Raw genomic sequence first — 26,368 nt, 5'->3', positions numbered from 1 at the left:
AGAAAGAGAACAAGAGAGAAAGAAAGCAAGAGAGAAAGAGAACAAGAAAAAGAAAGCAAGAGAGAATGAAAGAGAGAGCAAGAGAGAGAAAGAAAGCAAGAGAGAAAGAGAACAAGAAAAAGAAAGAAAGAGAGAAAGAGAGAGAGCAAGAGAAACAAAGCAAGAGAGAGAAAGAGAGGGAGGGAAGGAGAGAGAGAGAAACATAGAGGGAGGTAGGGAGGGAGAGAGAAAGGGAGCAGAAAAGAGAGGAAGGAAGGAAGAAAAAGAAAGAGGGATGGAGAGAGAGAGAAAGAAAGATGAAGGGAGAAAGAAAGAGGGAGAGAGAAATAGAGCAAAAGGAAGGGAGAGAGAGAGAATTTTTTTGTCCAAACTTTTTTTAGCACACACACACACACACCCGCTCAATGTGCCCCAGGGTTTCGTAAATGTAAAAAATGTGCCGCGGCTCAAGAAAGGTTGAAAATCACTGCGTTAGAAATAGCTGAAAAGGCGAACGATTCAAGCACGGCTGTTGCTTCTCTGCAGGCAGTGCCCCCCCCCCCCCCCAAAAAAAGATTTCTCTCCTGGGAAAGCCAAGGTGGAGAGCTGCAAGATCTGGGCTGCAACGCAATATTGCCATTCAGATTTAGTAGTATTAGTAGTGTGTGTGTTAGTAGTAGTGTGTAGTAAAGGCAACCCCCCCCCCAATGATTTCTCTCCCGAGAAAGCCAAGGCGGAGTAGGGATGGAGGAGCAAGAGTGCTACCAGATCTGGGCTGCAAAGTTCCAGGCAACTGCTAGATGACAATATTGTAAAGAAATAACAAGTTTCATGGGGGGGGGGGGGGGGGAGATGGCGCTGTCCACAACATTGCAGTCCAGATTTAGTAGTAGTAGTAGTGGTGGTGGTGGTGGTGGTGGTGGTGTGTGTGTGTGTTAATAGTAGTGCTAGTAAAGACAACCCGCTTTGCTTAAAAAAGGTGGGGAGCAGGAACACTAAAAGCACAAAAATAGCCGCTTCTTCCTCGTCCTAGGTAGGGCCTCCTGCTTGGACAGGGGTTAGACTAGATGACCTGCAAGGTCCCTTCCTACTCTGTTAATATGTATATGTACAGTATGCATGTCTTTTAAAAAAATTTTTTTTATTTATTTATTTGTTTTGCCAAGTACGTATTGGTGGTATACAGAGATATAACAATGAAGGTCTTGGCATATTCGGGTTTCTTCCCATGTAGGTTTCAGACATTCCTGGAATCTCTGAAACTTACACGGGAAGAAACCCGAATATGCCAAGACCTTCATACCTCTACCCGTGAAAATCTACGAAAACAGATATAACAATGTTTAAATATATCTGATACTAGTCAGAGAGTAACATAAGGACCGGGGACGGAGGGCACGCTGCTGCACCCGAGCGAATCAGAAGAGCGCAACGCCGAAAGACGCGCAAGAAGAAAAGAGGCCAGCTATTATAAATCTTCCGCATTGCCCGCGGCGCATGCGCTCGTGGCGAGTCGGTCCATTCGCCGCTCCGCTTCCTGCCATCCCCGGGGCAACTCTTTTGCAAAGCCCGCACACCAGGTAGGGAGAGGCGGGAGGGTCGACCGGGCGGGGCTCGGCTCCTGGTTTCCAAGGGGCGCCACCTTCTTCCCTGCAAGCCGCGCGAAGCCGCTTCTTGCCATTGGACCGCCCTGCGCTGAGCTGCTCCCGACGGTTTTCTTGCCTGCAAGCGGTCGGGGAAGCGGGGGTGGTTGGAGAAGGACCGGCCCCTGCGCCCGTTTCTGTGCAGAAGGACCCCGGTTGGTCTCTTTTTCTCCTCTCTCACTGGCGGAGGACTAATGGGAGCGCCCGGCTCTTGCGTAGCCAGGGGAAAGGGAGGAGGGGAGGGTGGCTTGGCTGCAGTTGGGGCACTAAAGAGCCCACGCCTCGGTCTCTTCCGGGTTGGCTGCAGTCTTCGTGGAGGGCTGGAGAAGGGGGGAGGTCCGGCACACGGTCACCAGCTGGGGTTGCGGACAAAAAATAGCTAGATCGAGAACCTGGGTTCTCCAAGAAACCCAGGTTCTTACACCAAAGATCCAGATTAAGCCTCCACAACCAACCAATGTTGAATTCAATCACTATTATCTATTTACATGCAACATAATGTAAGTATAGAACAATTTTCAAAGTTTTCAACAAACCCCCCCCCCCCCCTAGAAACCCAGACGGACATTGGAGAACTCAGATCTGGGTTTAAAAAGCCAACATTGGCAACGCAGCTGCCCAGAAGCCACGAACCGCGAATGGAGGGCCTTTCTTCCCCATGGGTTGACTTTACGAGGGAGTAGAAGGTCCGGGAATCTCTCCCGACTGAGAAAAGAGAGTATCGTGGTCAATAGCTTGCTCGGAAATCTAGGAAAGGATATATATTTGTTTTTAATCGCAGGTTTCCGGGACTTGCTTTCCTTTATAACCGAGCAAAATATCCTGGGACTTGTGTGAGTTACTGAATGAGAAATACACTTCTCATCTTCTAAGCACAAGCCTTGCTTGTTTATACGTAGTACAGTAACTTTCTGAAGGGGGAAAAACACTCCTGCCAGGTTTGTTGTGGAAGCCCTGATATGTTTGGGCATCCTGAATTGGGAGCGTCTACTACTTGATCTCTTCAAATAATTAAATGAGACTTAACCTTTCACCAGGGGCTCAGTTGTTTAATATGCTGATCCGTTTTATTAATGTTATTCTTCACAATATTTGTGCTGAGAAATTATTTCTGACTGTGCCATTCAGAAACATCTGTAGTGTTGCCTTCTATTTCTGTTACGTCTAGTTTCTTTTTTAATATTCATATTGTATATATTTTGTTCTTTAATGCTTTTGAAATGGGTTCATTGTGAATTATACTAGCACTTAAAATGTTGGAAAATTCAATAGTGTTAGAGATTTAAGTGCTATGGCTAACATGTTGTAAGCTGCCCTGAGTCTAAGGAGAAGGGTGGCATTAAAAAACAAATAAGTAAATAAATAAATTTATCTAGGACTGTAACACTTTTTAGAATGTAGCTTGAAAAAATGCTGATACCAAGAAGCTGTAAGTAAGGATGATGCATTGATAGTTACGAGTTCCTGTTTTCCTGTGATTATGAGCAACCTTGCTCTTTTTTCAGATAATTACATACATGCAGCAAATGTAAGGAACAAAATTAAGCTCAAAATAAATTGACAGAGTGGGGATAAATTAGTTCAAGATGAATATTAAGGGCACTGCATGGGTGCTTTCTCTGTGAGAGGGGCATTGTTAATAATAGGTTCTTGTAGTATTACAGAAGGGTGATGCTGTAAGTTGGGGAAAAGAGTATAACACAAATTGTTTTTGTTAAAAATCTTGGCGCCGTGAAAAAAATCCATGACATTTTTTGCAGAGTCGGGCAAAATAAACATGTATACTACTTATCAAAATGAATGTCCTAATTTGTATTACTGTACTTGTAATCACACATATACAAGTGTGCTGTTTGACAAATTCATTAAGGTGTCCTACGTGGCATTACAACACTTTGTCCTGGCAAAATTCCCAGTTATAATTGGTTTCCTTCTGTGAGCAGTCTTCAATGAACTTCCGGCAAGGCAGGGTGAGGGTGTGTGGCTGTTTGTCTTCTAGTCTAGATCTAAATGCTTCAGGAGATGAAGTTAAACACAAGGAAGGTGCCAAGTCAGAATCAGGGTAGAGGATACAGTTCATATATTTACCCAAATAGAATCAAAAGTTGGCTCTTGTTTCAGACTTTTTGCCTGAGAGTGAGTTTCATGCACTATTCTACCACATGCACTTATTTTCTCTAGTGAATACATTTTTCCCATCAGACAAGGATGGATTTAGAGTCATAGATATTGATTATTAGTTGACAGTTACATTTGTGAATTTGTGTACCTATACTGTAATCACAAGCATATTGCATCAGTTAATGCAAAATGTAGGCAAAAGCCTTTAGTGAGATTTTACTTTTGAGCAAAAAAAAGAAATAAGAGCCCAACATTGGGTAGAAAGTGGCCAGCAATTTCCAAGAGATCTTTGTGTCTCTCTTATGAGCTGCAACTTAGATTTATTGTTTAGATATTTAATACCATAGATCACATTTTGTATAACTTGATGTTGCACATTTTGAATCTTCAATTTCCTTAAGAAACAATCCTTTTCCTTCCAAATTAAAAAAAAATGATTCCTTGAATTTCCAGTTTTCATTTTTACGTCTTGTATAAATGGACAGTAAAGTTATTGACACATTAATTTTAATTATTTTCCCCTGATTCTTTGGACCATCTGTCTAATAACATTTGGGGCAGCCCTAAGATCATCATGACACCAATGAAAGACCCCACCATAGAAATGGACTTTATTCATACTTGTGTAAGAATGGATTCTCTTTTTTTCCAGAGAATACTCTCAGACCATTTTAAATAAAAGACGAAATAACATATTAATAACTCCACCAAAGTTATAATGGAGGTCGGGAAGTGGCCTATATTTACATTGCTTTCACCTCAAAAAATGGCAACTATTCGACAAGCATGTGTATTTGGAACATCTGCCAATGAAGCTATATATATCACCCACAGTGATGAGGTAAGATGATAGTACTTACATAGGTGTGTTCACTTTCTTGGTCTGTAACATTGGATAGCTAGTGGGTGATATAAAAATAAACTTTTGTTTTTAGATTGCAATACCATACCTGTACAATTCATAAGTATTTAAAACATAAATCCTGCCCCCCTTGACCAATAAATGTGATGCATGGTGTTATTGGATTGTCTGATTGAATAATATAAAGGGGTTTTAGCTATATTTTTTTAATGTATTAAATTCGTTTTGTATGCTTCGTTTCTATATTCTGTGAGCTGCCCTGAGTTTTTGGAGAAGGGTGGCATACAAATCTAATAAATAATAATAATAATAATAATAATAATAATAATAATAATAATAATAATAATAATAATAATAATAAAAATCTCAGAATTTAAGGAAGATGAATATTGCAGTTTCTTCGTTACAGCTAAAATTAATATTTGTAAACCACTGAAAAATAAAACTAAGCAAAGACAAACTTTCCACTGAGCAAATATAGATTGCTTCTTTTGCCTCAGAAATCAAGATTTTATAAAATAGGTAGCCTAAGTATGACTCACTTCCTACTTTACTTCAATTCGCTTTCAAGTATCCTATATACAATTATAGAACATATATTTTGTAACCCCCAAACAAAACCCTTCCCCCCCACAGAAGACTGTCCTATGCTCCTATCTCTATGGATGGCTTCATCAGGATATAGATAACACAAATCCATTCTGAATCTGAATGGAGCAATCAGTGCAATGAATTCATCCCATGAAGCCCAGTCCAGATTGTTACTCTTATTGCTGCACATCTCCATTTCTGCATTATTATTATTTTTAGGAAGTTCTGAACTGAGACATATCAGGAGGAAATTGGGGTTGGAAAGGCTGCTCTGTGATTTTTACTTTTGGATTTCCTGTTTAATTTACTTGTATAGAGGTTCAGTGTCTTGGATCTGCAAATGGTCCAATACATTAACATTAGATAAATTAATCTGATGGCTTCTATCTCTGACCAATGGGATATTCAAGAATTTCTCATGAAAGACTTGATTTTCTCCCTTTCCATTCAGCACAAATCTAGCAGGATGAAACTGCTGTGTTCTGGAATGGGATTAAAAGACACTTGAAGTTGAGTTGCTTACTGCAAAAATCTTGACGTGTTGATGGTCCCCTAGAAAACTAATGAGGGACCACTAATGTCAGTGGATTTAACTTGTGGGCCTCTGTTTAAGCAGAGGTCTTCAAACTTGGCAACTTTAAAACCCCTAGTTTAATGCTTGGCTTGTGTGACATTTAGAAGAGGGATGGGAGAGAAGTAGCTTGTTCGAATCAGCTTGATTCCAGGCATCCATAAAGTTTGAAGCAGACAGGAGGTCTAGAGGAAGATAGGCTTTGAACAAGGGAGGGTGACTCAGAGCACATTAAAAAGTATGCATGCATGGAGGAAGGAAGCTAGAGTCTCTTCAGGGAGGCAGTGGAAGAATTAAAAAGCACTAGAAAATGATTGGCTTGGTAGACGAAGAAAAGAAGGAAAGGGAAAGGAAAATGAGAGAAAGAGAAAACCCCAGTCCAAAACTATGCGAAAGTGCTGAAAGGCATCTTTAAATTTTGAATGATAGACTAGGGATTGCATATGAAAAGGAGTGGAACAAAAAAGTATCTTAGTTTTATTTAGATATAATTCAATACACTTAAATATTATTGTTTTATTAATAGAAAAAGTATTTCCTCTATCACATTAAAGATTGCATTTTTAACATCTTATTTATTTGAGAGCAAGTTTGGATATTATTGTGGCCAAACCTTCATATTGCACATCTTGATTGTCCACCACCCAGCTCTTTAAGGTGGCCAAATCAGGAAAGGGACTGCTCAAGAGGGATCAATGTTGAGATAGGCAGTGGCAATGGAATCTTGAAAAGCCTGATTGTGTTTACTTTTCCCTTCCTCTTATACCTAAAGGAATTAAGACTGTCAGCTTAACTTTCTTTTCAAGCTTTCTCTTTCTTTTTTGGACTTGAAGGATGTTGCATTGTTTCTCCAAGGTCACCTACGCCTAACAAGAGCAAGTTGCTTTACATGATAGAGTACAAATCACATAGACATATGTCTGTCCTCTAACAGATGGAAATGCCTATATGGGGATTGTTATTATTTACATCAGGTGTTTGATAGAATATATTTTGGTAACTCCTCCATATATTAACGGAAACTTTACAAGATCTGACTGGTTTCAAATCTGAAAGCAGCCAGAAACTAACTTTCTGCAAGTTGAAATAAATAACAGTTATCTTAAAATAAATAATTATCCAATTGTTGTGAGACACTACAGAGTAAGAAAGTACTTCAAACTATGCTATAGGGAGCTACTTTGCTACTTTGTACAAAAATAGCTATTCTGTGTTTTCACATGGCAAAGTAACAATACATCAGCTACAAAACAAACTAGTTCAGCATAAACTCAGAGAAATCAATTTGGTCATTTGGAAACATTTTCAACTTGAAACTGTTTCACACCCAAGACACTTTCAAATAGCCTGTCTGAATTTGAAATGGGGTGTAGACTCTAAAACCTGATTTAACTTCTATCCGTCCCTTATTCCATAGTTATTATGAATCTGTTTCATTGCAAATCTGTTTTACACTGCAAAGTCAATTTAGATTATTTTTTTAAATGTTCCATAAATGAACATATCCATGTCAGCTCATTGGTTTTGCTTTTCTCCCCAGGTTTTTGTATTTGGACTAAACTGCAGTAATTGTCTGGGAACTGGAGATAATCAGAGTTCTATTGTACCCCAAAAACTTGAAAGCTTATGCGGAAAGAGGATCTGCAGTCTTAGCTATGGAAGTGGGCCACATGTGATCCTTAGTACAGAAGGTGGGAAACTTTTTCTGATTAGTATTAGAGGCACAAATCTAAGCATGTGACTCTTAGTGAATTGGAGCATGCAAAAATGGTTGTAGTGAGGAAGTCTGCTTCTGTCAGTGGGGCCTTCCATCTTGGTGAATTGCATTTGACACTTTCCTTCCCCTCAACTAAGCTGGACAAATCTTTTGCAGCCATGGGCTGCATCTTTTTTTGTGAGTTTCTCTCAGTGACTGGGGGTTATAGGGTGGTGGTGGCATAACTATATCTCCACTGGAGACAAATTGAATATTCACCTGCATAGCGATGTGCATACAGTGCACTGGTAGAAAAAGATAAGCAACCCACCCCTGGTCAACAAGTATTTAGAAGTTAGGTTTTTAAAAATAAATTAAATGCATGTTTAAAACCTGTTGGCAGTTTAGTTTGCAATCATGCTGGATCACATGCTCATTTTAGTTGATCGATAAACTATATCCCATCAAGTTTCTGTGTAGTCTTTTCAATCAATAGATAGATTTTCAGCAAGACAATTTGTCCCCCACCTAGTTCTAGATCTCCCAACCATGCACCCATTGTTGTAAGCATCCATCTTGCTGCTGGTCATCCTCTTTCTTCTTTTTTTCCATTTTCCCCAGCATTATAAATTTCTGAACAGGGTCAGATCTTTGCATAGTGAAGTTCCTCAGTTAAAATAACTAATGCTTAACATGGATAAATGTATGTGATAAGCTTTAAAGATGAAGAGTATACTACTCATTTACATTCTACACACTACAGAAAGAATGTATGCATTTAAATTTAGCTAATTGTTGTTTAACCTTTTCCCAGTCAAGTAATACCAATTCATTCAAGTTCTTCAGTACCATGGCCTTATCATCCCATAAAACAAATCATTAGAGAAATGACCATAATAATAAATATAAGTAGATAAAAAAAGCCAAACCCAATCTACCCAACTGACTTGATGTGACCAAGCATAATGACAGTGCTTATTAAAATGCAGTAACCTTGTTTTGTCTTACTAGGGGTACAAATGTTGCCTAATTGCCTGTTTCATGGTTGTTACTTTGTTTATTCTTGGGTAGATGGTGAAGTTTATGCCTGGGGTCATAATGGATATAGTCAGCTTGGGAATGGGACAACAAACCAGGGTGTGACGCCTATTCATATTTCTACTAATTTGCTCACTAAGAAAGTAACCGAAGTAGCTTGTGGTTCCCACCATTCTCTTGCATTATCATCTGATGGAGATGTAAGTTCTGCTTTTCTAATTAGCTATTCTGGTTTTTGCTGTTAAGAATGTGCTTTTGTTTGGTAACTGTTTGAAAATTGTCCTTGAGGAAAAGGAATTGATACTAGCACCTGTGTTTTCTTAGTGAAACATTTCAGATTTTATGTCAACAAGAAAAGTTCTTATCTTTATAGAGGAAATAAGTTACTCTTGGCAATCTTATTTCATGTTTTTTAAATATTTTGTAAAATATTCAGTAGCAACAATAAAAAACAAGATTTCATGTATAAAAATAAAGGTTGAATGGGCTATTGACCTAGTAGGAGGCTTTCTGATTCGAAAGTAAAACTTGGAATAATGATGTTTGAATTTCTCCTTTGCTTGGGAAATTATATCTGCTGAAATTTCTAAATTTTTCAGCTGGATAGAGTCAAATTTTATAGATATACCATACCTGTTTTAGTAAGAAGAGAACCAGTTTCAGAAAAAAAGGTGCAAATTTGAAATTTGACTCCTTTATGTTTAAGGAAAGTGTCTGACTGTGGGATAACATTTGGAGGCATCTGTGAGACTGAGCCTATTTAATTTCATATCTGACAGGTACTAGAGTTTATTTTGCATGAAGGTGACAATGTTCCATTTCAAGTCTTGAAAATTTACATTTAGTTTTGAAGGCATCAAATATAAACCTTTGAAAATTGCCTAGTATGAAAGTGCTATAACCTTCACCAAGGAGATAATTTTTGATATGTAGATCCTGTTTCTAGCTTACCTTTTATCATTGTCCATGAGTTGAAGTCTGTTTGTTCTGAGTTGACCTTCCTTCCTTCCTTCCTTCCTTCCTTCCTTCCTTCCTTCCTTCCTTCCTTCCTTCCTTCCTTCCTTCCTTCCTTCCTTCTGCATCACAGTGGTGTAGCATTCTTCATTCTTCCTCCTCCTCTAGTAATGGAAATTGGGCCACTTAACAATGACCACACAAGCTTGCACTGTCATACTTTTTTTTCTTAAGAGGAAGAATTAGGAAGAAGAGAGAGAGAGAGAGAGTCCTTCTGTTGTCATAAGCATCATTGGGGCTTTCTTTAGGGTAGAATACAGTTCTCTTTTCCCCCCTTCATTTCTATGTGATTTTTTTTCTTTTGAGAAATGCAGAAAAAGACTTGGTGGATAGAAGGCAACCCACCTCTAATGCATGGGCCCTACTTTAGAATGAAAAGAAGTCAGGGAAAATCAGAGGAGAAAGACTGTGTGGTCTATCCTCTACTAGTGAATCCTCTATTAGAGAAAATGCAGTCTTCGAAGAAGGCAAACAATTAAAAGCTGATGGCTTTATTTTCCTTTATCCAGTGAATCTGGGCCATTCCTTCATTCAGGGCTGAACATTCAGAGGTGGATTCCTCCTGGTTCAGACCAGTTCTATAGTAACTTGGCGGCCTGGGTTTCTAGAACCAGCAGCGACCCAGGTCTGCCATGCCCCTGAACTGGCTCTCTTGACAGTGTCACGGGCTGGCATCTTGTTTTTTGCTTTTGTGCATGTGTGCCCGCATGGCGCGTCACTGAGCGAACTGGCAATGAAGAAAACCAGAACCCACCTCTATGACCATTACATTTAAATTGGAAAACTGTATTTAACCTGTGTCTGTCTTTGTGAAAAAAGTACTAGGCATTGATTCCAAATGGGATACCCCTTGACTGGGTCCCTACTGTAGTTTCTTGCAGAAAAATATTCACTTTCTAACTGAAGGTTTGCCTGGATGCTACAAGGTAAAATGCACTCTCTTTCATTAGCCAAATGTGTTAGAAGAGACTCTTATATCGATGGCTTTGTGTTGTTAACAATCACATCAGTACTTTGAAGTATATCATAAATGGCCATGCTACTTGTCTATGGCTTCTAAAACAAGTTACTTTGGTACCTGCACTGTTAATACTGTATATGCTTTGAGAAAATGTTTCTGCTCACCTAGTAAGGTTCATGGTATGGTTCCTTGGTGTCTCTACTTCTTTATACTTTGTTAAAGGTATACGCCTGGGGCTATAACAACTGTGGACAAGTCGGGTCAGGATCCACTGCAAACCAGCCAACTCCTCGCAGAGTCTCCAATTGTTTACAGGCTAAGGTAGCAGTCAGCATTGCCTGCGGTCAAACTTCTTCTGTTGTGGTCATGGATAATGGGGAGGTAAGCATCTGGTGGCCTTCCACGTTTACCTCTGATACTGCAAACAGATGTGTTCCTGTATAAGTATTTCATGGAAAACGTATAACAAAAATATCTAGTTATTGGGATGTTTTAAAAACCTCATTTACTTGTTCTGCAGGTAAAGATTACATTTTACTTTTTTGCACAAGGATGTTTTCTTCAGTGACTAGAGCCTGTTTCTGAAGATAATTCTGTAGGATTTTATAGTGGTAGTGAAAATGGCATATATTGGTAAATTTTCAATCAATTTTCCTCCCTTGCATTTAAAACATATATATCTGAAGCATATGAACTAGTACAGATTTTATAAATTAGCCAAATCTTGCAAAAATTTCAAATTAAATTGGGAAAAACAGTTAACAAACAATATTTTTGCAAATGAAATACAAAGGATTGCTTCAAAAATTATGAGAAGTTTTAAAGCATCAGGTATCTACCTCTGTTCAGTGAGAAAGTCTATCTCAAAGCCTTGAATTTCAGACAATTGTATGAGAAGGTGTACATTTGAAATGAACCCAAAAATAAAATAGAAATGCATGGTGTGGGGAGATGAGGTAAGGTGCTGCAGAATGAAGACAAACCTTCTTTCCAGAAAAGCTCTTGTTCTTCTGGAGACTGGCTTAATTCAAAGGAAGAATTATCTTTTTGTCCAATTAAGATAGATTCAGAAGTAAATTTGAGCAATTCAGAGAACTTCTCTGAAATTTTGCAGCCTCGGTAATACCTTGGAAAAGACGGCTAGTCTTCAGTCTGTGAAACCCTTTGATTTACATCTCTTATCATTCTTTATAGTTTTATTATCCAAAGATTCCAAGTAGTACAGGCCTTGCTTATTTCAATATCCATTTAAGGAATGTTGGTACCGGATACAGGATTCAGTGTCAAAAAGCTCAAACTTGTGTGTACGACAATAGTTTTTACTAGAATAAACTAGAGAGTTACATATGAGAAGGAAGTAGACCCGTTTGTGTTCCTTCAGTTTGTCAGAAACTTCCAGAATGGTAGGGGACAAGCTGCCTGGAACTGGATGCCAGCTGCATAACATCTTCCTAGGTCATAACCTTGGCAGCTGATTTACTAAGTAAGACAATGTCAGATATTGTCACTAGAATACAACACCTAGAGGCAGCCCAATGACATTCCTTGTCAATAGCAGTTACTGTTCTTTCCAGGTATCTTAACTGAAATATTGTCTCGACTAATGTCATCCTCCCCTCTGCAGGTGTTGAACTACTAGGGAGTTCATGCTAATCTCTATCTTAATTGTTACTAGTGGTGATACAGATAAAACATTCAAAAACGGGTGATTGTATAAAAAGTGCAGTCACATCTGAAGTACAATAACATTTTATAAGCATAGGTGTGGATTATACTATTATACCTACTTACTTTATCTTCCACAATAGAGTGTAGCATTGATCCAATCCTTTGGTTTCATAGGAAATCCAGACTTCTACACCCCCCCAAAATAATCTGTAAACTATGGAAAACATTTTCTATTTCTGGAAAAAAAACACCACCACCTTAATATAAAGTTATGATTTCTCCTCTGAAATAATAAAGTATATTTACAAACTTAGGAAATGAGAAAGGAAACAGTAGAAGACTTTGTTTTAAAATAAGGTTTATTTCAGTGCATTCTATTTCAAAGCTTTTAAACTTCTGCTAGTTTAGCACTTCTGTTCTCTCAGAACAGGAGCTCTTTGGTAGAAATAAAGTATGTGGTTAATTAACCTCCTCCTCACCCCAGGTCTATGGCTGGGGTTACAATGGCAATGGACAACTTGGTCTGGGAAATAATGGCAATCAGTTAACTCCATGCCGAGTGGCAGCACTTCAAGGGGTGTGTGTAATGGAGGTGAGTATAGAAATCTGTGTTTTCTGTTACTTGAATGATTATTGTGAAATTGTCTCTAATCCTGGAAAGGTTCATTGTTAATGAGATAAAGGATGTGTAACCTCCTCCCCACTAATATCTTCTAATTCTGATGTTTTAATAAGTGGATAGAAAGTTATGCACATTGAACGTTTTGTCTTTAAGTCGTGCAGACAGCTGCATTATTAGATGTTCCTGGAGAATGACATTGGGATAATTAGAGCAAATGACATGAAATGTTTCCTGAAAGCTTGAGCAAAATCAGGTGTGGCCAAATCAGTTTAGTCCCTTGGCCTTTATCTTTTGCCCTTCACACTCTATTAGCAATCTCTTCAATACATTATAGATAGCTCTGATGGATTTTTACAGCTTAAATATGCCATTTGTGGACAACGCCTGAGAGGCACCAGAGGTAGGGATACCATAGATTGGTTGTGTTCTTGCCTGACACAAGCCATTTGGAATTTGCATAATATACAACATGTAGTACCTCAAGTGCAAAGTCAGAGCTATGGTAAAGGCATTCAGTGTACACATACTTGAATATTTGCGTTTCAGCTTTTTCAGCATGTTTGATTGTCTTGGCTTCAGTAATAGCAGGCACTAGCAGGAACAATTAAGAGTACAGATAGTCCTTGACTTACAACTACAGATGAGCCAGGAACTCTGGTCGTGAGTCATTGCCATTGTAAGTTGAGTTACCATATGGCCAGACTCAATTGTATAACTGTTTGTACAATGTTAAAGGAGTTACTGCATCACATAGTGATACGTTTGAATCTAGCTTATCCAGTGTCGCATTTCTTTCTTTCTTTGTTTACTTATTTACTTATTAGATTTCTATGCCACCCTTCTCAGGGCACTTCACAACAAAGGTTAATACAAAACATGTAAGAAATCTAAATTAAAATACACTCTAAAACCCCCAGTACTTAAAATTTAATCAATCCCATTCATCCCGTCATACACCATACATTCAGTCATTAGCTAGGGCTAGATATTAAAACTCAATGGGTGGGTTTTTAAAACCTTGCAGAAGGCGGAGAGAGTGAGGGCAGTGCGAATATCTGCAGGTAGTTCATTCCAAAGGGCTGGAGCCATCACAGAGAAGGCTCTTCCCCTAGCTCCCACCAAACAACATTATCTGGCTGATGGGACCTGGAGAAGGCCGACTCTGTGCGACCTGGCCAGCCGCTGGGATACGTGAGGCAGATGATGGTCCCGTAAGTAATGTGGTCCGATGCCATGCAGGGCTTTAGAGGTCATAACCAACACTTTGAATTGTATTCGGAGACTAATCGGCAGCCAGTGCAGCTCATGGAGTGCTGTAGAGACATGGGCATATCTCGGAAGGCATTTTGCACTACTTGCAGTCTCCGAACCTTCTCCAAAGGTAGCTCCATGTAGAGAGCATTGCAGTAGTTGAACCTTGAGGTGATAATGACATGAGTGACTGTGAGTAGAGACTCCCTGTCCAAATAAGGCCGCAACCTGGTGCACCAGGCCAAACTGGGCAAATGTCCCCTTCGCCATAGCTGACAAAATGGTGTTCTAAACTCAGCTGTGGGTCAAGGAGGACACCCAAGTTGTGGACCTTCTCTGAGAGGGTCAGAATCTCTCCCCCCCCCCCTGAGTAATGGATGGACAGATGGGATTGTCCTTGGGAGGCAAAACCCACAGCCACTCCATCTTGTCGGGGTTGAACTTGAACCTGTTAACACCAATCCAAACGCTAACAGCCTCTAGACACCGCCACATCACTTCCACTGCTGTGCTAGAAAACAACAAAAATGCCGCAAAATGTGATCACATGACTGCAGGATGTTGCAAGCAGCTATAAATGCAAGCCAGCTGCCAAGCACTCAAAATGCAAATATATGACTGCAAGGGTAGTGCAGTTGTCGTAAGTTCATGGACAGATTAACTTTTTTCAATTTGTTATAACTTTGAACTATGGTTTAGCTGTGGTTCTAAATCAAGGACTACCTGTAAGTGCTTCAGACCTCCTGTGAACACCTCATCTCTGCTCTTTATTAAAGCAGCCCACATTTTCCAGACTTGGAGATTATAAAAGGAAGCTGCTACCTAAGGGAATCCACCATTAAAATGAACTCATAAACCATCATTATTCTTTTTCAGTCCCATGTGGGATCCTAGAAAAGACTGATCTTATTTCACGAAGAGCAGAAAGATGCTATGTTTGCTAGAGATGGTCATTGTTTGTCCCCTAATAATTGTGGAAGTGTGCACAGGCCTAATGGGTATAGATTTGAGATTGAAGAATTACCAATCAGTTTTTAGAGACTACCCAACTGATACCAAAATATTGGAATAAAACTGTTAATAATAACTGAAGCTGTTATGCCTCCTACAAGGGTTTCTCTTCCAGCATATCAAGCATGAAGCTTGCATTATGCCTCAGTGATAAACTGCTTTCACTGCTCTCCTGGAGTGGTATGTGTACTAACTCCTGTCTTCTTTACAAACTTATTTGCAGATTGTCTGTGGCTATGCACACACGCTAGCACTAACAGATGAGGGTTTACTGTATGCCTGGGGAGCAAACACTTATGGGCAGTTGGGGACTGGAAACAAAAGCAACCATCTCAGCCCAGTGCAAATCATGATGGAAAAGGAGAGGTAAATGCCACGGCAGCCAATGCTTGGTGAGCTGGGAATAGGGTTCAATCAGCTACCTCCAATTCATGGCTCTGGAAAACAGATTCGTGCATCCATTTTGGTAATGAGCATTTTAGGTTCAGGGCAGTGGTGGGTTCCTGCTGGTATGGCTAATTGCGTGCAGCTCCGTGGCTCTGGTGCACAAGTGTGGGTTCGAGCGAAATTTTGCTTCCTGCAAGTAGCAAATTCTTGCGCATGTGTTTCAGTGAGGTTTTTTTGTTTTCGCACAAAATTTTGCTCGAACCATGCTTGCGCGCCAGAGCCACAAAGCTGTGTGCAGTTAGCCATACTGGCAGGAAACCACTATTGGTTCAGGGGGAACAATCCAATATGTAATACAAAAAGGCAAGTTTCTTCATTTTCTTTTCAAACCTATGAAATAATGTATGCAGTATTCTGTTAAGGCAGTTAATGCATGGTACCTATCTTCCACCACACCTTCCTCCTTTCTCTGCTTCTCTAAATAGGAATGTGCAATGATTTATTAATTGTGCCCATATATCTAAAAAAAAAAGCTTCTATGCAAATAATGCAATTAATTTTTCCCCCTACACCCCCACTTTCTCCATAGAGTTGAGATATTATGTCAGCAGGCATTTTCTCTTGGGCTGCCAGCACACGATTTCCTTTGCCCCAGGGCTGTCTCTCCCTTGCAGCTAACGCCCCGTCTTCTCTGGATGGCACCCAAAGATAGTTCAAGAGTCTTTCAAGACCCTTCAACCCTTCAGAGTGCCTAGAATCACCAGACATCATTTTCCACTCCTCAAATCTCTCTCACCAGCTTCTGTCTTTCTTGCAAGAAAAAGTTGCCCCCTGAGAAACAGTTTCTCATCTCTAAAATTATTTATTAGCTGCCTTGTGATTCTTGGGTGATCCCAGGAAACTAGCAACAGTCAAATAATTTCCATCGGAACAATAAAAGATAAAGATCAAAGATGAGTGCAATGAAGTGGAGCTCCTTTAGTTGTTTATTTTATATCATACGTGCCCAAAGTTATATGGGGCCACAGTACTTACAGTCAGCCACCAGTGGCAGACAGCTGGATGGGGAAATTAATTTCTGCTTATGGGTTGTTTGTAAGAGCAAACATTAGCATACGCACATAGGAAAAAACGTTTTATCTGAATCAGACGCGGAAAAGGTTGAGATGGCAAAGGAGAGGCAGGTCCTTAACTGAGTTCTTCACAAAAAAGAATCAAAAGGTTGTAAAGGACCTTGTAGGTCTTCTAGCTCAACCCTTTGCTCAAAGGGATGTCCTAACTTCCCTTGAAAAATGATGAAGCATCCACAACATCAGGCAGGCAAACTGTTCTCACTGTCAGGAGGTTTCTTGTTACTTTGAGGTTGGATCTCTCTTAATGAGCTTCCACCCATTGCTTTTTATCAGCTGCTTTGGGAAATAAGTTGAAACACCTCCCCATTGCATGACAGCCCCTCAAGTATTGGAAGGCAGCTATCATGTCACCCCTAAGCCTTCTGTTTGTTAGACTAAACATACCTACGTAATTCCCTTAACTCTTCCTTAATTTAGCCTCCATGCCCCCTATTATCTTTGTTGCTCTTCTTTGCATACTTTCTAGGGTCTCTGCATCTTTTTTGTATCATGACCAGAACTGGACACAGAATTGTACATTCCTGTCTACAAGAACTCACAGATCAGTTACATATTCTATTCTATTCTGCTTTTATTTTATCTCCTCTTTATCTTAATTTTCTTTACTCAGTAAGTGTAGGAGGTACCTAATCTTTAAGGGTCTAGATTGAGTTTTGGATAGTGAAAGCATAATCAGCCACCACATGCTTGGCTAGCATAGGAACAACAGGGCAAATGTGACATCTCTGGCGCTGAATACTTGTGTTCTGCTTTTATCCTTGTGTAGGTTTGTTGAAATTGCTGCTTGCCATTCTACTCACACATCTGCTGCCAAAACACAGAGTGGCTTAGTGTACATGTGGGGTCAGTGTCGGGGGCAGTCGGTGGTCCTGCCCCATGTTACCCACTTTTCCTGCACAGATGATGTGTTTGCTTGCTTTTCCACTCCTGCTGTGATGTGGCGTCTCCTCTCAGTAGGTGAGAACTAGTTTCACTTAATGTGAAAATTTCTCATACTCATGGATGGTTGTGTAAGAGAGGCCTGTAATAGGCGGTGACAATAACCTTGAGAGAAAAGGAGAGTTATAGTCTTAGATCAGAGGTCTCCAACCTTGACAACTTTAAGCCTGGTGGATTTCAACTCCCATAATTCGGCAGCCAGATGAGGAATTCTGGGAGTTGAAGTCTGCCAGGCTTAAAGTTGTCAAGGTTGGAGACCCCTGGCCTAGACAGAAGAGGGTTTAAACAAAACTGAGCCTTAACCAAGAATGAAGTTTAAGAAAGAATTGACCTTCCCTTCTCCAGTATATAAAGGCTGGGAAGAAGGGAAGGACTTTCAAACTTGAAAAAGGCTGTGATCTTACAATAAAAGTAATATTAATACTTATGGTTTTGGCTTTGAATAGCACCTTTCCTACACAAAGCTCAACTCCCAGAACCATTTTGAGAGTTCGTGGACAGATGTGGGGTAGACCTACAAGCCAGGGGTGAAATTCAAAAATTGATCCCTACTGGTTCTGTGGGCATGGCTTGGTGGGTGTGGTAGGGGAAGGATTCTGCAAAATCTCCATTCCCACCCCACTGCAAGGGAAAGGATATTGCAGAATCTCTATTCCACCCCACTTTGGGCCAGCCAGAGGTGGTATTTGCCAGTTCTCCGAACTACTCAAAATGTCCGGTACCAGTTCTCCAGAACTTGTCAGAACCTGCTGAATTTCACCCCTGCTATAAGCCATCATGACTTATAATGTTATGATTTATTGAACACATTTTTTTTACAAGAATGATATATTTCTTGTCTTGTAGAAGTTTAAATGAAATAGTGTGTTGATGAAAGCTGTACTATGTACAGTTTTGGATCACTGATCACCTTTGCCTTTACTGGATACAGTACAGGAATGCTCTTGTAAAGCTAACAAAAAAATTAGTGTGTAAAACTGTTGAATTCTGGCATGAATTGACTCTGTGTTCTTTTGGTGTTATAATTGTTTTTACAGAGCATGAGGAATTTTTAACAGTGACAGAGTCTCTGAAGAGAGAATTTGATAGTCCTGAAACATCAGATCTAAAGTTTAGAGTAGATGGAAAATTCATTTATGTACATAAAGCTGTTTTAAAAATCAGGTAATGTTTGTAACTAATCATCCAGATGGTTAGCAAATGCCTAAATCATACTAATTTAGATACTGTATTTTATTTTGCTTCTTTAATGAACTTCCCATTTTACATCCTTTTTAATTGCTTAATATGTTATAGTTGTTGAAATAAAATAAGATTAAGAATAGATTTATACTTCAATAGATACTTTAAATTTGATTAAAATTAAAAGCATTGGGTAATCTTTCATTTTGAGACTACAGTTTTTGTGGGATACTAGATATAAAATACAGTTTTAATTACTCATGTGAAAATAGCTATTAGGAAGAATCAGGATCCTAACTGTCTGTTGTGAATATGATTAAACTAGTATTTTTAAAAGATATGTGAGTTTTTAGTACTGAATAACTGATCCAAATTAATATTCATAAAAATCAAAATTTAAGCTGATTGAAAAGTCAGTATGTAGGAAAAAGGTTAAAGATAGACCAAGCTAAACCAAAAACACTAAGGAATTTTTGGAAGCTTGGCATTCAGACTAATTCAGCCATCAAAAGAGAAATAAAAATAAACCATATTTATACACTATTCAGAAGAGACAACAATAAGTGAAAAACACATCCTCTACAGTCCAAAAACAATATCCTAATCAGGGAACTACTAGGGAGAAAACCATGACCCCATCAAAACTGACAAGGAAAACTACAGTACAGTACAGTATATAAACAAAGAACAAATCCCACAGTCAATTGCACTGATGATGTTAACTAGTTGGGTAATGAAATGACTGTAATGACCAAACTCAGAAAACTTCAGATTCCACAGGAAAAAAGACATTTTTAAAATTTAAGCTACTAGTTTTAGTCTAAAAGATGCTAACACTAATTTTGTGGCACATAGGTAGTCCTCAATTTACAATCAGAGTTGCAACCCAACTTCCATTTTTAAGCAGTATTGTTAAGTCACATCCAATTTTGTGACTTTTTGCAATGATTGTTAAAAAAATCACTACAGTCATTAAGTGAATCATTGGTTGTTAAGTGAATCTGGATTTCCCCATTGACTTTAAGATTAAGATTTAAGATTTATTAGCTTTGTATGCCGCCCCTATCTGAAGACTTGGGGTGGCTCACACCAACAACAATACAATACACAGAGTACAAATCCTATATTAGATAAAAAACAAAATTTAAAACCCATAAATATTAAAAACAATCGTTACTGCACAATCACACCATTCTCATGTATTACAATCAGGAAAAAAGGTGGTGGTGGGGGAATAGATAGTTATTCCCCCCATGCCTGGTGACATAGATAGGTCTTCAACATCTTGCGGAAGGCGGGAAGAGTAGGGGCAATTCGAATCTCTGGGGGGAGTTGATTCCAGAGGGCTGGGGCCGCCACAGAGAAGGCTCTTCCCCTGGGTCCCGCCAAACGGCATTGTTTACTTGACAGGACCCGGAGAAGGCCAACTCTGTGGGACCTGATTGGCCACTGGGTTTCGTGTGGCAGAAGGCGATCCTGGAGGTATTCTGGTCCGATGCCATATAGGGCTTTATAGGTCATTACCAACAATTTGAATTGTGCCTGGAAACTTTGCTAGTCAGATGTCCCAAGGAAGATCGTAAATGGTGATCAGATGACATCAGGATGCTGCAACTATCATAAATATGTGCCAGTTGCCAAATGCCTGAATTTGACTATGGGGGTACTACAGTCAAATGGTCACACGTGTGAGAACATCTTTTTGTGAGATACTTTTTTTTAGCATTGTTAAAACAAATTGCCTTGTCAGAGACTACCTATCTTATAAAACAGTTCATCTTTCCATAACCTAATATTTTCTGAAAATGTTGGAACTACAACTTGGCATGATTGAAGTTAGGGATCCTGGCTACTAAAGTTAACACTGGAGGGATAACAGGTTGGACTTTAGACTAACAAACGAATCCTAGGATTGTTCACAATGGCCAAAATGCTGCTGAGGAATGAAAGTGGACCATTTTGAAGGAGCCATGTGCTGCTTATATTTCTTCTGTTCTTGCTGTAATGTGCAACATTTGAAAAAGGCTTTACTGTGGTTTTTTCTTCCAGATGTGAGCACTTCCGTACTATGTTCCAGTCCTACTGGAATGAAGATGAGAAGGAAGTGATAGATGTAGATCAGTTTTCCTATCCAGTGTATCGTGCTTTTCTTGAGTACCTGTACACTGACAATATTGACTTGCCCCCTGAAGATGCTATAGGTAATAGTGGAAATTTTGGCAAAATTATATTGGGCAATTAAGGAAACGCGATAATTTTTGTTTGCATTTTTCAGTGGGAGAGGGAAATGATGTCATCTTACCATAAATGTTAATAGATCTTGGTGCCTCGACTGTCTATCATGCCTGTTCAGATTGCAGTTCTGTTCTGTGGTGAACTGATGGGGAAAGAATGGTCAAACAAATCAACCTACCATATTTTTTAGAGTATAAGACGCACCTTCCCCCACCAAGAGAGTGGAAATGTCAGTGTGTCTTATACACCAAATATAGCCATTTTTCAGAAAAACAAGGCCGATTTTGCCAGCATCCAGGAACTCCCTGCAGGTTTTTCAGACCCTTTCCCATTCCATTTTTCTGAAAAAATGGGTGAAAAATTGCCATTTTTTGCAAAAATGAGACTGTTTTTGCCTTCTAATTATCCCATCTAGCATGACTAGAAAAGGAATTCTGGTAGTTGAAGCCCTAATCTTAAAGCTGTCAAGTTTGAAGACCCTTGTGTTAGGGGTGCAAAGGTCTTCAAACTTGGCAAGTTTACGACTTGTGGACTTCAACTCCCATTCCTGAGCTAGCATGACTGGTGGAGGAATTCTGGGAATTGAAGTCCACAAGTCTTAAAGCTGTCAGGTTTGAAGTTTGTAAAAAGAGTACATGGTTGTAAAACGTATTCTGCTACACTGGTATTTTATTAAATAATATATTACTACACCATTTGCTTCGGAATACTTTTTCCGTTGTTTTCCTTCTCTAAAATCTAGGTGCATCTTATACTGCAGTGTGTCTTATACTCCGAAAAATATGGTAGGTTGTAGAATATGTTAGGTTAAAAATGGCATCTCTGTAAGGTACTGCATCAGCTACCTTCTAAGGAAAGTAAAGCTCTTGAAACAGTTATGTTATGAGAACTCCAAGGCCAGATGGTGCAAAGAGGTTTTCCTTGACTATATGGCTGGAACCACAAGAGAGGGAATCAGTGCAGGTGACCATGCCTCCCCCCCCTCACTAAATTCCCCAAACAGTTACAACAAAAGTGAAAGCATGCAAACCATTCCACCCATGGTGCCTCCCTCGTTTTCCAGAATGGCAGCACTCCGATAGGGAACTAACAGTCTCTTTAAATAGCGAATATACATATATGATACCAAAGCCCCATTGTTTTTGCTGAATTTGTGTCTGTACCTTGTTGGTTAGATATTACTGTATTTTTCAGAGTATAAGATGCACCAGAATATAAAACACACCTTAGTTTTGGCGGAGAAAAATAGGGAAAAGAATCTGCTTACCAGGTATTCATCTGGCTAGCATCCTTAGTCTGGTCAGCTTCAGCACATTATTTTATCCCATGGTTAAGGGCTTAAAAAATTCTTCTGAAAGAGTAACAATGAAAGAGCTTGCAACCCAGTAAGAACTGGGAACATCATTAGCACCTGGAAAAAAACAGTCTGAACAAGTAGAGCAATGGAAAATCCCCTGCAAATATTTAGGGCTTGAAAAACATTCTTTGCAGAGAGTAACAATGAAAGAGCTGGAAAGATCGTTAGGAGGGAAGTGTTTTTAATAGAAAAGTGAACATAAGAACAAGGGGACACAATCTGAAGTTAGTTGGGGGAAAGATCAAAAGCAACATGAGAAAATATAATTTTACTGAAAGAGTAGTAGATCCTTCGAACATACTTCCAGCAGACGTGGTTGGTAAATCCACAGTAACTGAATTTAAACATGCCTGGCATAAACATATATCCATCCTAAGATAAAATACAGAAAATAGTATAAGGGCAGACTAGATGGATCATGAGGTCTTTTTCTGCCGTCAATCTCCTATGTTTCTATGTTAGCAGCTACTCGTGGGGGGGGGAAAGCTACAATCAGAGTATAAGATGCACCCTAATTATCAGCCTCTTTTAGAGAGGAAAAAGGTGCATTTTGTGCACCGGAAAATATGGTAGGTTTTGTTGTACCCCAGGAACAATAACATGGCTGGTTTCTTCTATGGATTCAGGCCCTTTACTGGGAATTAAACTCAGAGACCTTTTGCACATTGTATGATTTTATACAGTACATTAGTTAAAACAGCTGTTCACATCCTGGCATGCAGCAGTTACAGGAAGGGATCAAAAGAACCTATCAACCTCTTCAGTCTACTTTCCCTTAAAGTGGCAGAGCTGAATGAAAGGGGACAATAGACTGAATATGCCTTTCTCTGGTGAACTCTGCCTCCTAAAATGTGTAAAGATTTTACATTTTCAGTGCAACTTTTTATACTTTTTGACCAATGTGCAGGAGGTTCTATGTAATTTAATTGAAATCTTAATTTCAGGGCTTCTGGATTTGGCTACATCGTACTGTGAAAACCGTTTGAAAAAACTGTGTCAACATCTCATCAAAAGAGGAATCACAGTGGAAAATGCTTTCTCACTGCTCTCTGCAGCGGTGCGCTATGATGCAGAGGTAAATCAGTTTTCCCCTAAAGTCTGCCCTCTCCAATGCACCTTAGGGAATTGCTAAGGAAACAGTGAAACAGCCGGGCACGACGTGACTTTAAGAGGGAAGGTGGAAGTCAGAAGTAGGTACATGCATGTGTTTGTATGCATTTACACTGGATTGGAGTACTGACCTGGGAGTGTTTGAGTGATATGTTGTTGGGTGGCATATATGAAGACAGATTTGGAGAGTCATCTTGGGCGATAGAAATGAGTAACAAAATGTTTTAGAATCGTGATGGTGAACCTATGGCAGAGGTGCCATATCTGATGGTCTTATGTGAGCTCCAGTGCGCATGTGCATGCTGGTCAGCTGATTTTTGGCCTTCCGGAGAGTGGGGTAAGGCCGTTTTCACCCTCCCCAGGCTTCAGGACCTGAAGCCTCCAGAGTGCAAAAATGGTCCAATGGGCAAATTGGAAGTCCATTTTTCCAAACTTAGGCCATTTTACACACTCCAGAGGTTTCAGGGAAGCCTGAGGGTGAAAAATGGCCCAAACAGGAGTGGGTGGGTGTGTTACACACAGGGATTCATGCATGAGCAGTGTGGCATGCATGGGGAGTTATGTGGTGGCACATGTGTGTGCTAGCATGGGTGCACACTTTCATTTTTGGCACACAAGAAGAGAAAGGTTCGCCATCATTGCCTTAGAATGACAACGATCCATTTGTTGGCAATTCATATCTTCATCAGTTTGCATTAATATGAGACTCACACTCACACTGCCGTCTAGTTAAATTACTAGAGCTTTCTGATCAATTGGACTTTATCTCAGCTGCAATAACGTTATTCGGGACTAAGGGATTTAGCCTTGGGCTCTGCGGAATGCAGTCCTATGTTTATGACAATGATGTGAGTTCAGTTCAGCTCCTTGGAGTCATGCTGTGCATCTCCCATGAGTGTCAAACCTTTTGCAGGGCTTACTCCACAGATTCTGGAGATGCATGTGTATCTCATTGCCAAAGTGCAGGCATTTTTCCTTTGTGTTATACATAGTAAAGCACCACTGGAGGCCATCTCAGTTCTCTTCCTGCATTATCAAATAATAAGCATTTTAGTGGTGAAAATACGAGAGAAGGAAGTAGAACAGACACATCTGCCCAAAGAATTCTTTCTAGTGTTATGGCAAATTGCTCCAAGTGTATTATGAGAGAACATATGTGAAGTTTTAGGGATGATTTATCTATTAAAAGGGTGGCTTTTCTGCTGCATTAAGAATGTGAAATAATTTGTCCCATCATAATATTTTTATTCTGTTTTTAATACCAAACATGTTACTTGTTTGTTGGTAAGTTTTTGTTCAATCCAGGTAGTCCACCTTGAACTTGTTTAATTCAAAGTTAATCTAATATAACGTGGAAATAAAATACTTAAAAAGTGATAACTATACCTATTTATATTTATTTCAAATTTTATTTTCACATACAGAGAAAATTTATAAAGCAGATAAAATGAGAATATTTCCTTTTTCTATTGTGACTAAAAGAAGTGGCAGAATGACTCCGTTGAACATTATTTATTTATTTATCCATCCATCCATCCATCCATCCATCCATCCATCCATCCATCCATCCTGTCACCCAATCCCATTTATTTATTTATTTATTCATTCATTCATTTGTTCGTTCGCACTTTCGTTCATTTATTTTACCTCTATGCCGCCCAATCCCAATTTGACTCATTGTATAAAAATACAATAAAAAGAAGTCAAATGTTAATTACTAAATCAATAAAAATCCCAATTATAAAAACCCCCAACACAATAAACCAATCAAACATACACATACATACCATTCGACACAATTTAGCCATGACAGATGGTAGTAATCACGACCCCAAGGCCTGCCGGCAAAGCCAGGTCTTCAAAGCTTTTCGGAAAGCCATTAGGGTGGGAGTAGTATGGACACTGGGATGGGGGGGTTGATTCCATAGAGCCGGGTCAGCAACAGAGAGGGCCCTTCCTCGTGCCACCATGCATCATATAAATGCTGTGTATGCTGTTAATACTTTCTTCAGCATTGGTAATATTGAATGTTTTAATTTAAAACTTGTTTTGAATGAGTTTTTAAAAAATGTTTTCTATCTAGGATTTAGAAGAATTCTGCTTTAAGTTTTGTATCAATCATTTGACTGAAGTCACCCAGACATCTGCCTTCTGGCAAATGGATGGTTCACTCCTAAAGGAATTCATTGCTAAAGCCAGTACATATGGAGCCTTTAAGAACTGAGAGGTGTGTTTGTTTTGGATTATATCTCCACCACTTTCAGACCTTTTTCCCATAGATACAATTAATTATATAACTTGCAGTATAAAACCACAATGCCTAACAGCTGTACTCTTAAAGGGATTCCAGATGAAATAGCAAGCACTTTACTTGGGTTTTGTTACGCCAAAGAGTTGGATCTATTTACTGTTTTAAGTAACTCTTGAGAGAATCAGATAGAGTGGGCAGAAGTAGCCAAAATAATATCAGAGATTGTTCTTTACAAAGATGGATTGTTAATTTTTTTGTAATCCCATTGTGGTACCTCTTGTTCTTTTGAAGCACTCTGATGGCAACCAGAAGCAAAATATCTTATATGGAATAAAAGGAGTTTTGAGAAAGGAATAATCATCTCAGTATATATATGAAGGAAACTTGCACTCGGTCATTTGAGAAGAATTTGTGGAAAATGCTGCATTCCTCTATACATCTTTCTAGGAATAGGTCTTGCTGAAGACAGTGGGATGTAACAGATTTGCACCATAAGTACACTGAATTATACAAAAACTTGAAATGTTGAAGAGCCAACTTGTTTTTCCTAAACCATCTATTGTTTTTATATTTCCTTTGAAGTATATTATGTTTGAAGAAGAATCACATATTGTTCTGTTTTGTGGACTTAAATCATTCAAAGTAAATGACTGTTGGAAAGCTGTTTTGCCTTGTGATTATGTATAAATTTTTAATGCCTATTGTGAGTTATAAACTTTATTAAAATTATGCACATCTTTATATGA

General features: G+C 39.2%; 1 protein-coding gene and 1 long non-coding RNA gene across 6 annotated transcripts; one reads left to right on the top strand and one right to left on the bottom strand.

Moving 5' to 3' along the window:
* The first annotated feature begins 1,381 nt into the window (after positions 1-1,381).
* On the top strand, positions 1,382-26,368 carry RCBTB1 (RCC1 and BTB domain containing protein 1). Of its 4 annotated transcripts, none has more exons than XM_070732376.1 (13): positions 1,382-1,559; positions 4,396-4,584; positions 7,308-7,458; positions 8,535-8,701; positions 10,699-10,857; positions 12,629-12,736; positions 15,252-15,394; positions 17,315-17,505; positions 18,525-18,651; positions 20,719-20,870; positions 23,206-23,336; positions 25,455-25,598; positions 25,914-26,368. In XM_070732376.1, exons 2-12 carry the CDS (start codon positions 4,462-4,464, stop codon positions 25,593-25,595), a joined length of 1,593 nt encoding a protein of 530 aa, XP_070588477.1. In that variant the 5' UTR covers positions 1,382-1,559; positions 4,396-4,461; the 3' UTR covers positions 25,596-25,598; positions 25,914-26,368. The 4 variants fall into 4 exon arrangements, with proteins under 4 accessions (XP_070588477.1, XP_070588478.1, XP_070588480.1 ...); XM_070732377.1 differs by having other exon boundaries at positions 1,460-1,777; XM_070732379.1 differs by having other exon boundaries at positions 1,470-1,559; positions 25,894-25,959.
* LOC139156576 (uncharacterized) lies at positions 3,420-12,343 on the bottom strand. 2 transcript variants are annotated; one of them, XR_011557336.1, is made up of 4 exons: positions 10,641-12,343; positions 9,453-9,619; positions 4,604-4,642; positions 3,420-3,635 (listed from the first exon to the last, which is right to left on the bottom strand). It is a non-coding gene; the product is annotated as an uncharacterized lncRNA (long non-coding RNA). The 2 variants fall into 2 exon arrangements; XR_011557335.1 differs by having other exon boundaries at positions 9,453-9,683; positions 10,641-11,163.

The sequence above is a fragment of the Erythrolamprus reginae genome, chromosome 1 (assembly GCF_031021105.1).
Source record: "Erythrolamprus reginae isolate rEryReg1 chromosome 1, rEryReg1.hap1, whole genome shotgun sequence".
NCBI classification, from domain to species: Eukaryota; Metazoa; Chordata; class Lepidosauria; order Squamata; family Dipsadidae; genus Erythrolamprus; species Erythrolamprus reginae.
Note: the sequence above shows the minus strand (reverse complement) of the source record. Positions and strands in the feature narration are given on the sequence as shown.

Bases quoted from the DNA above. Each gene is read 5' to 3' on its own strand.
- RCBTB1 (XM_070732376.1), top strand. From the start codon at position 4,462: ATGGAGGTCGGGAAGTGGCCTATATTTACATTGCTTTCACCTCAAAAA. The intron at 8,702-10,698 runs GTAAGTTCTGCT...ACTTTGTTAAAG, and splicing joins CATTATCATCTGATGGAGAT to GTATACGCCTGGGGCTATAA. The intron at 23,337-25,454 runs GTAAATCAGTTT...TTTTCTATCTAG, and splicing joins CGGTGCGCTATGATGCAGAG to GATTTAGAAGAATTCTGCTT.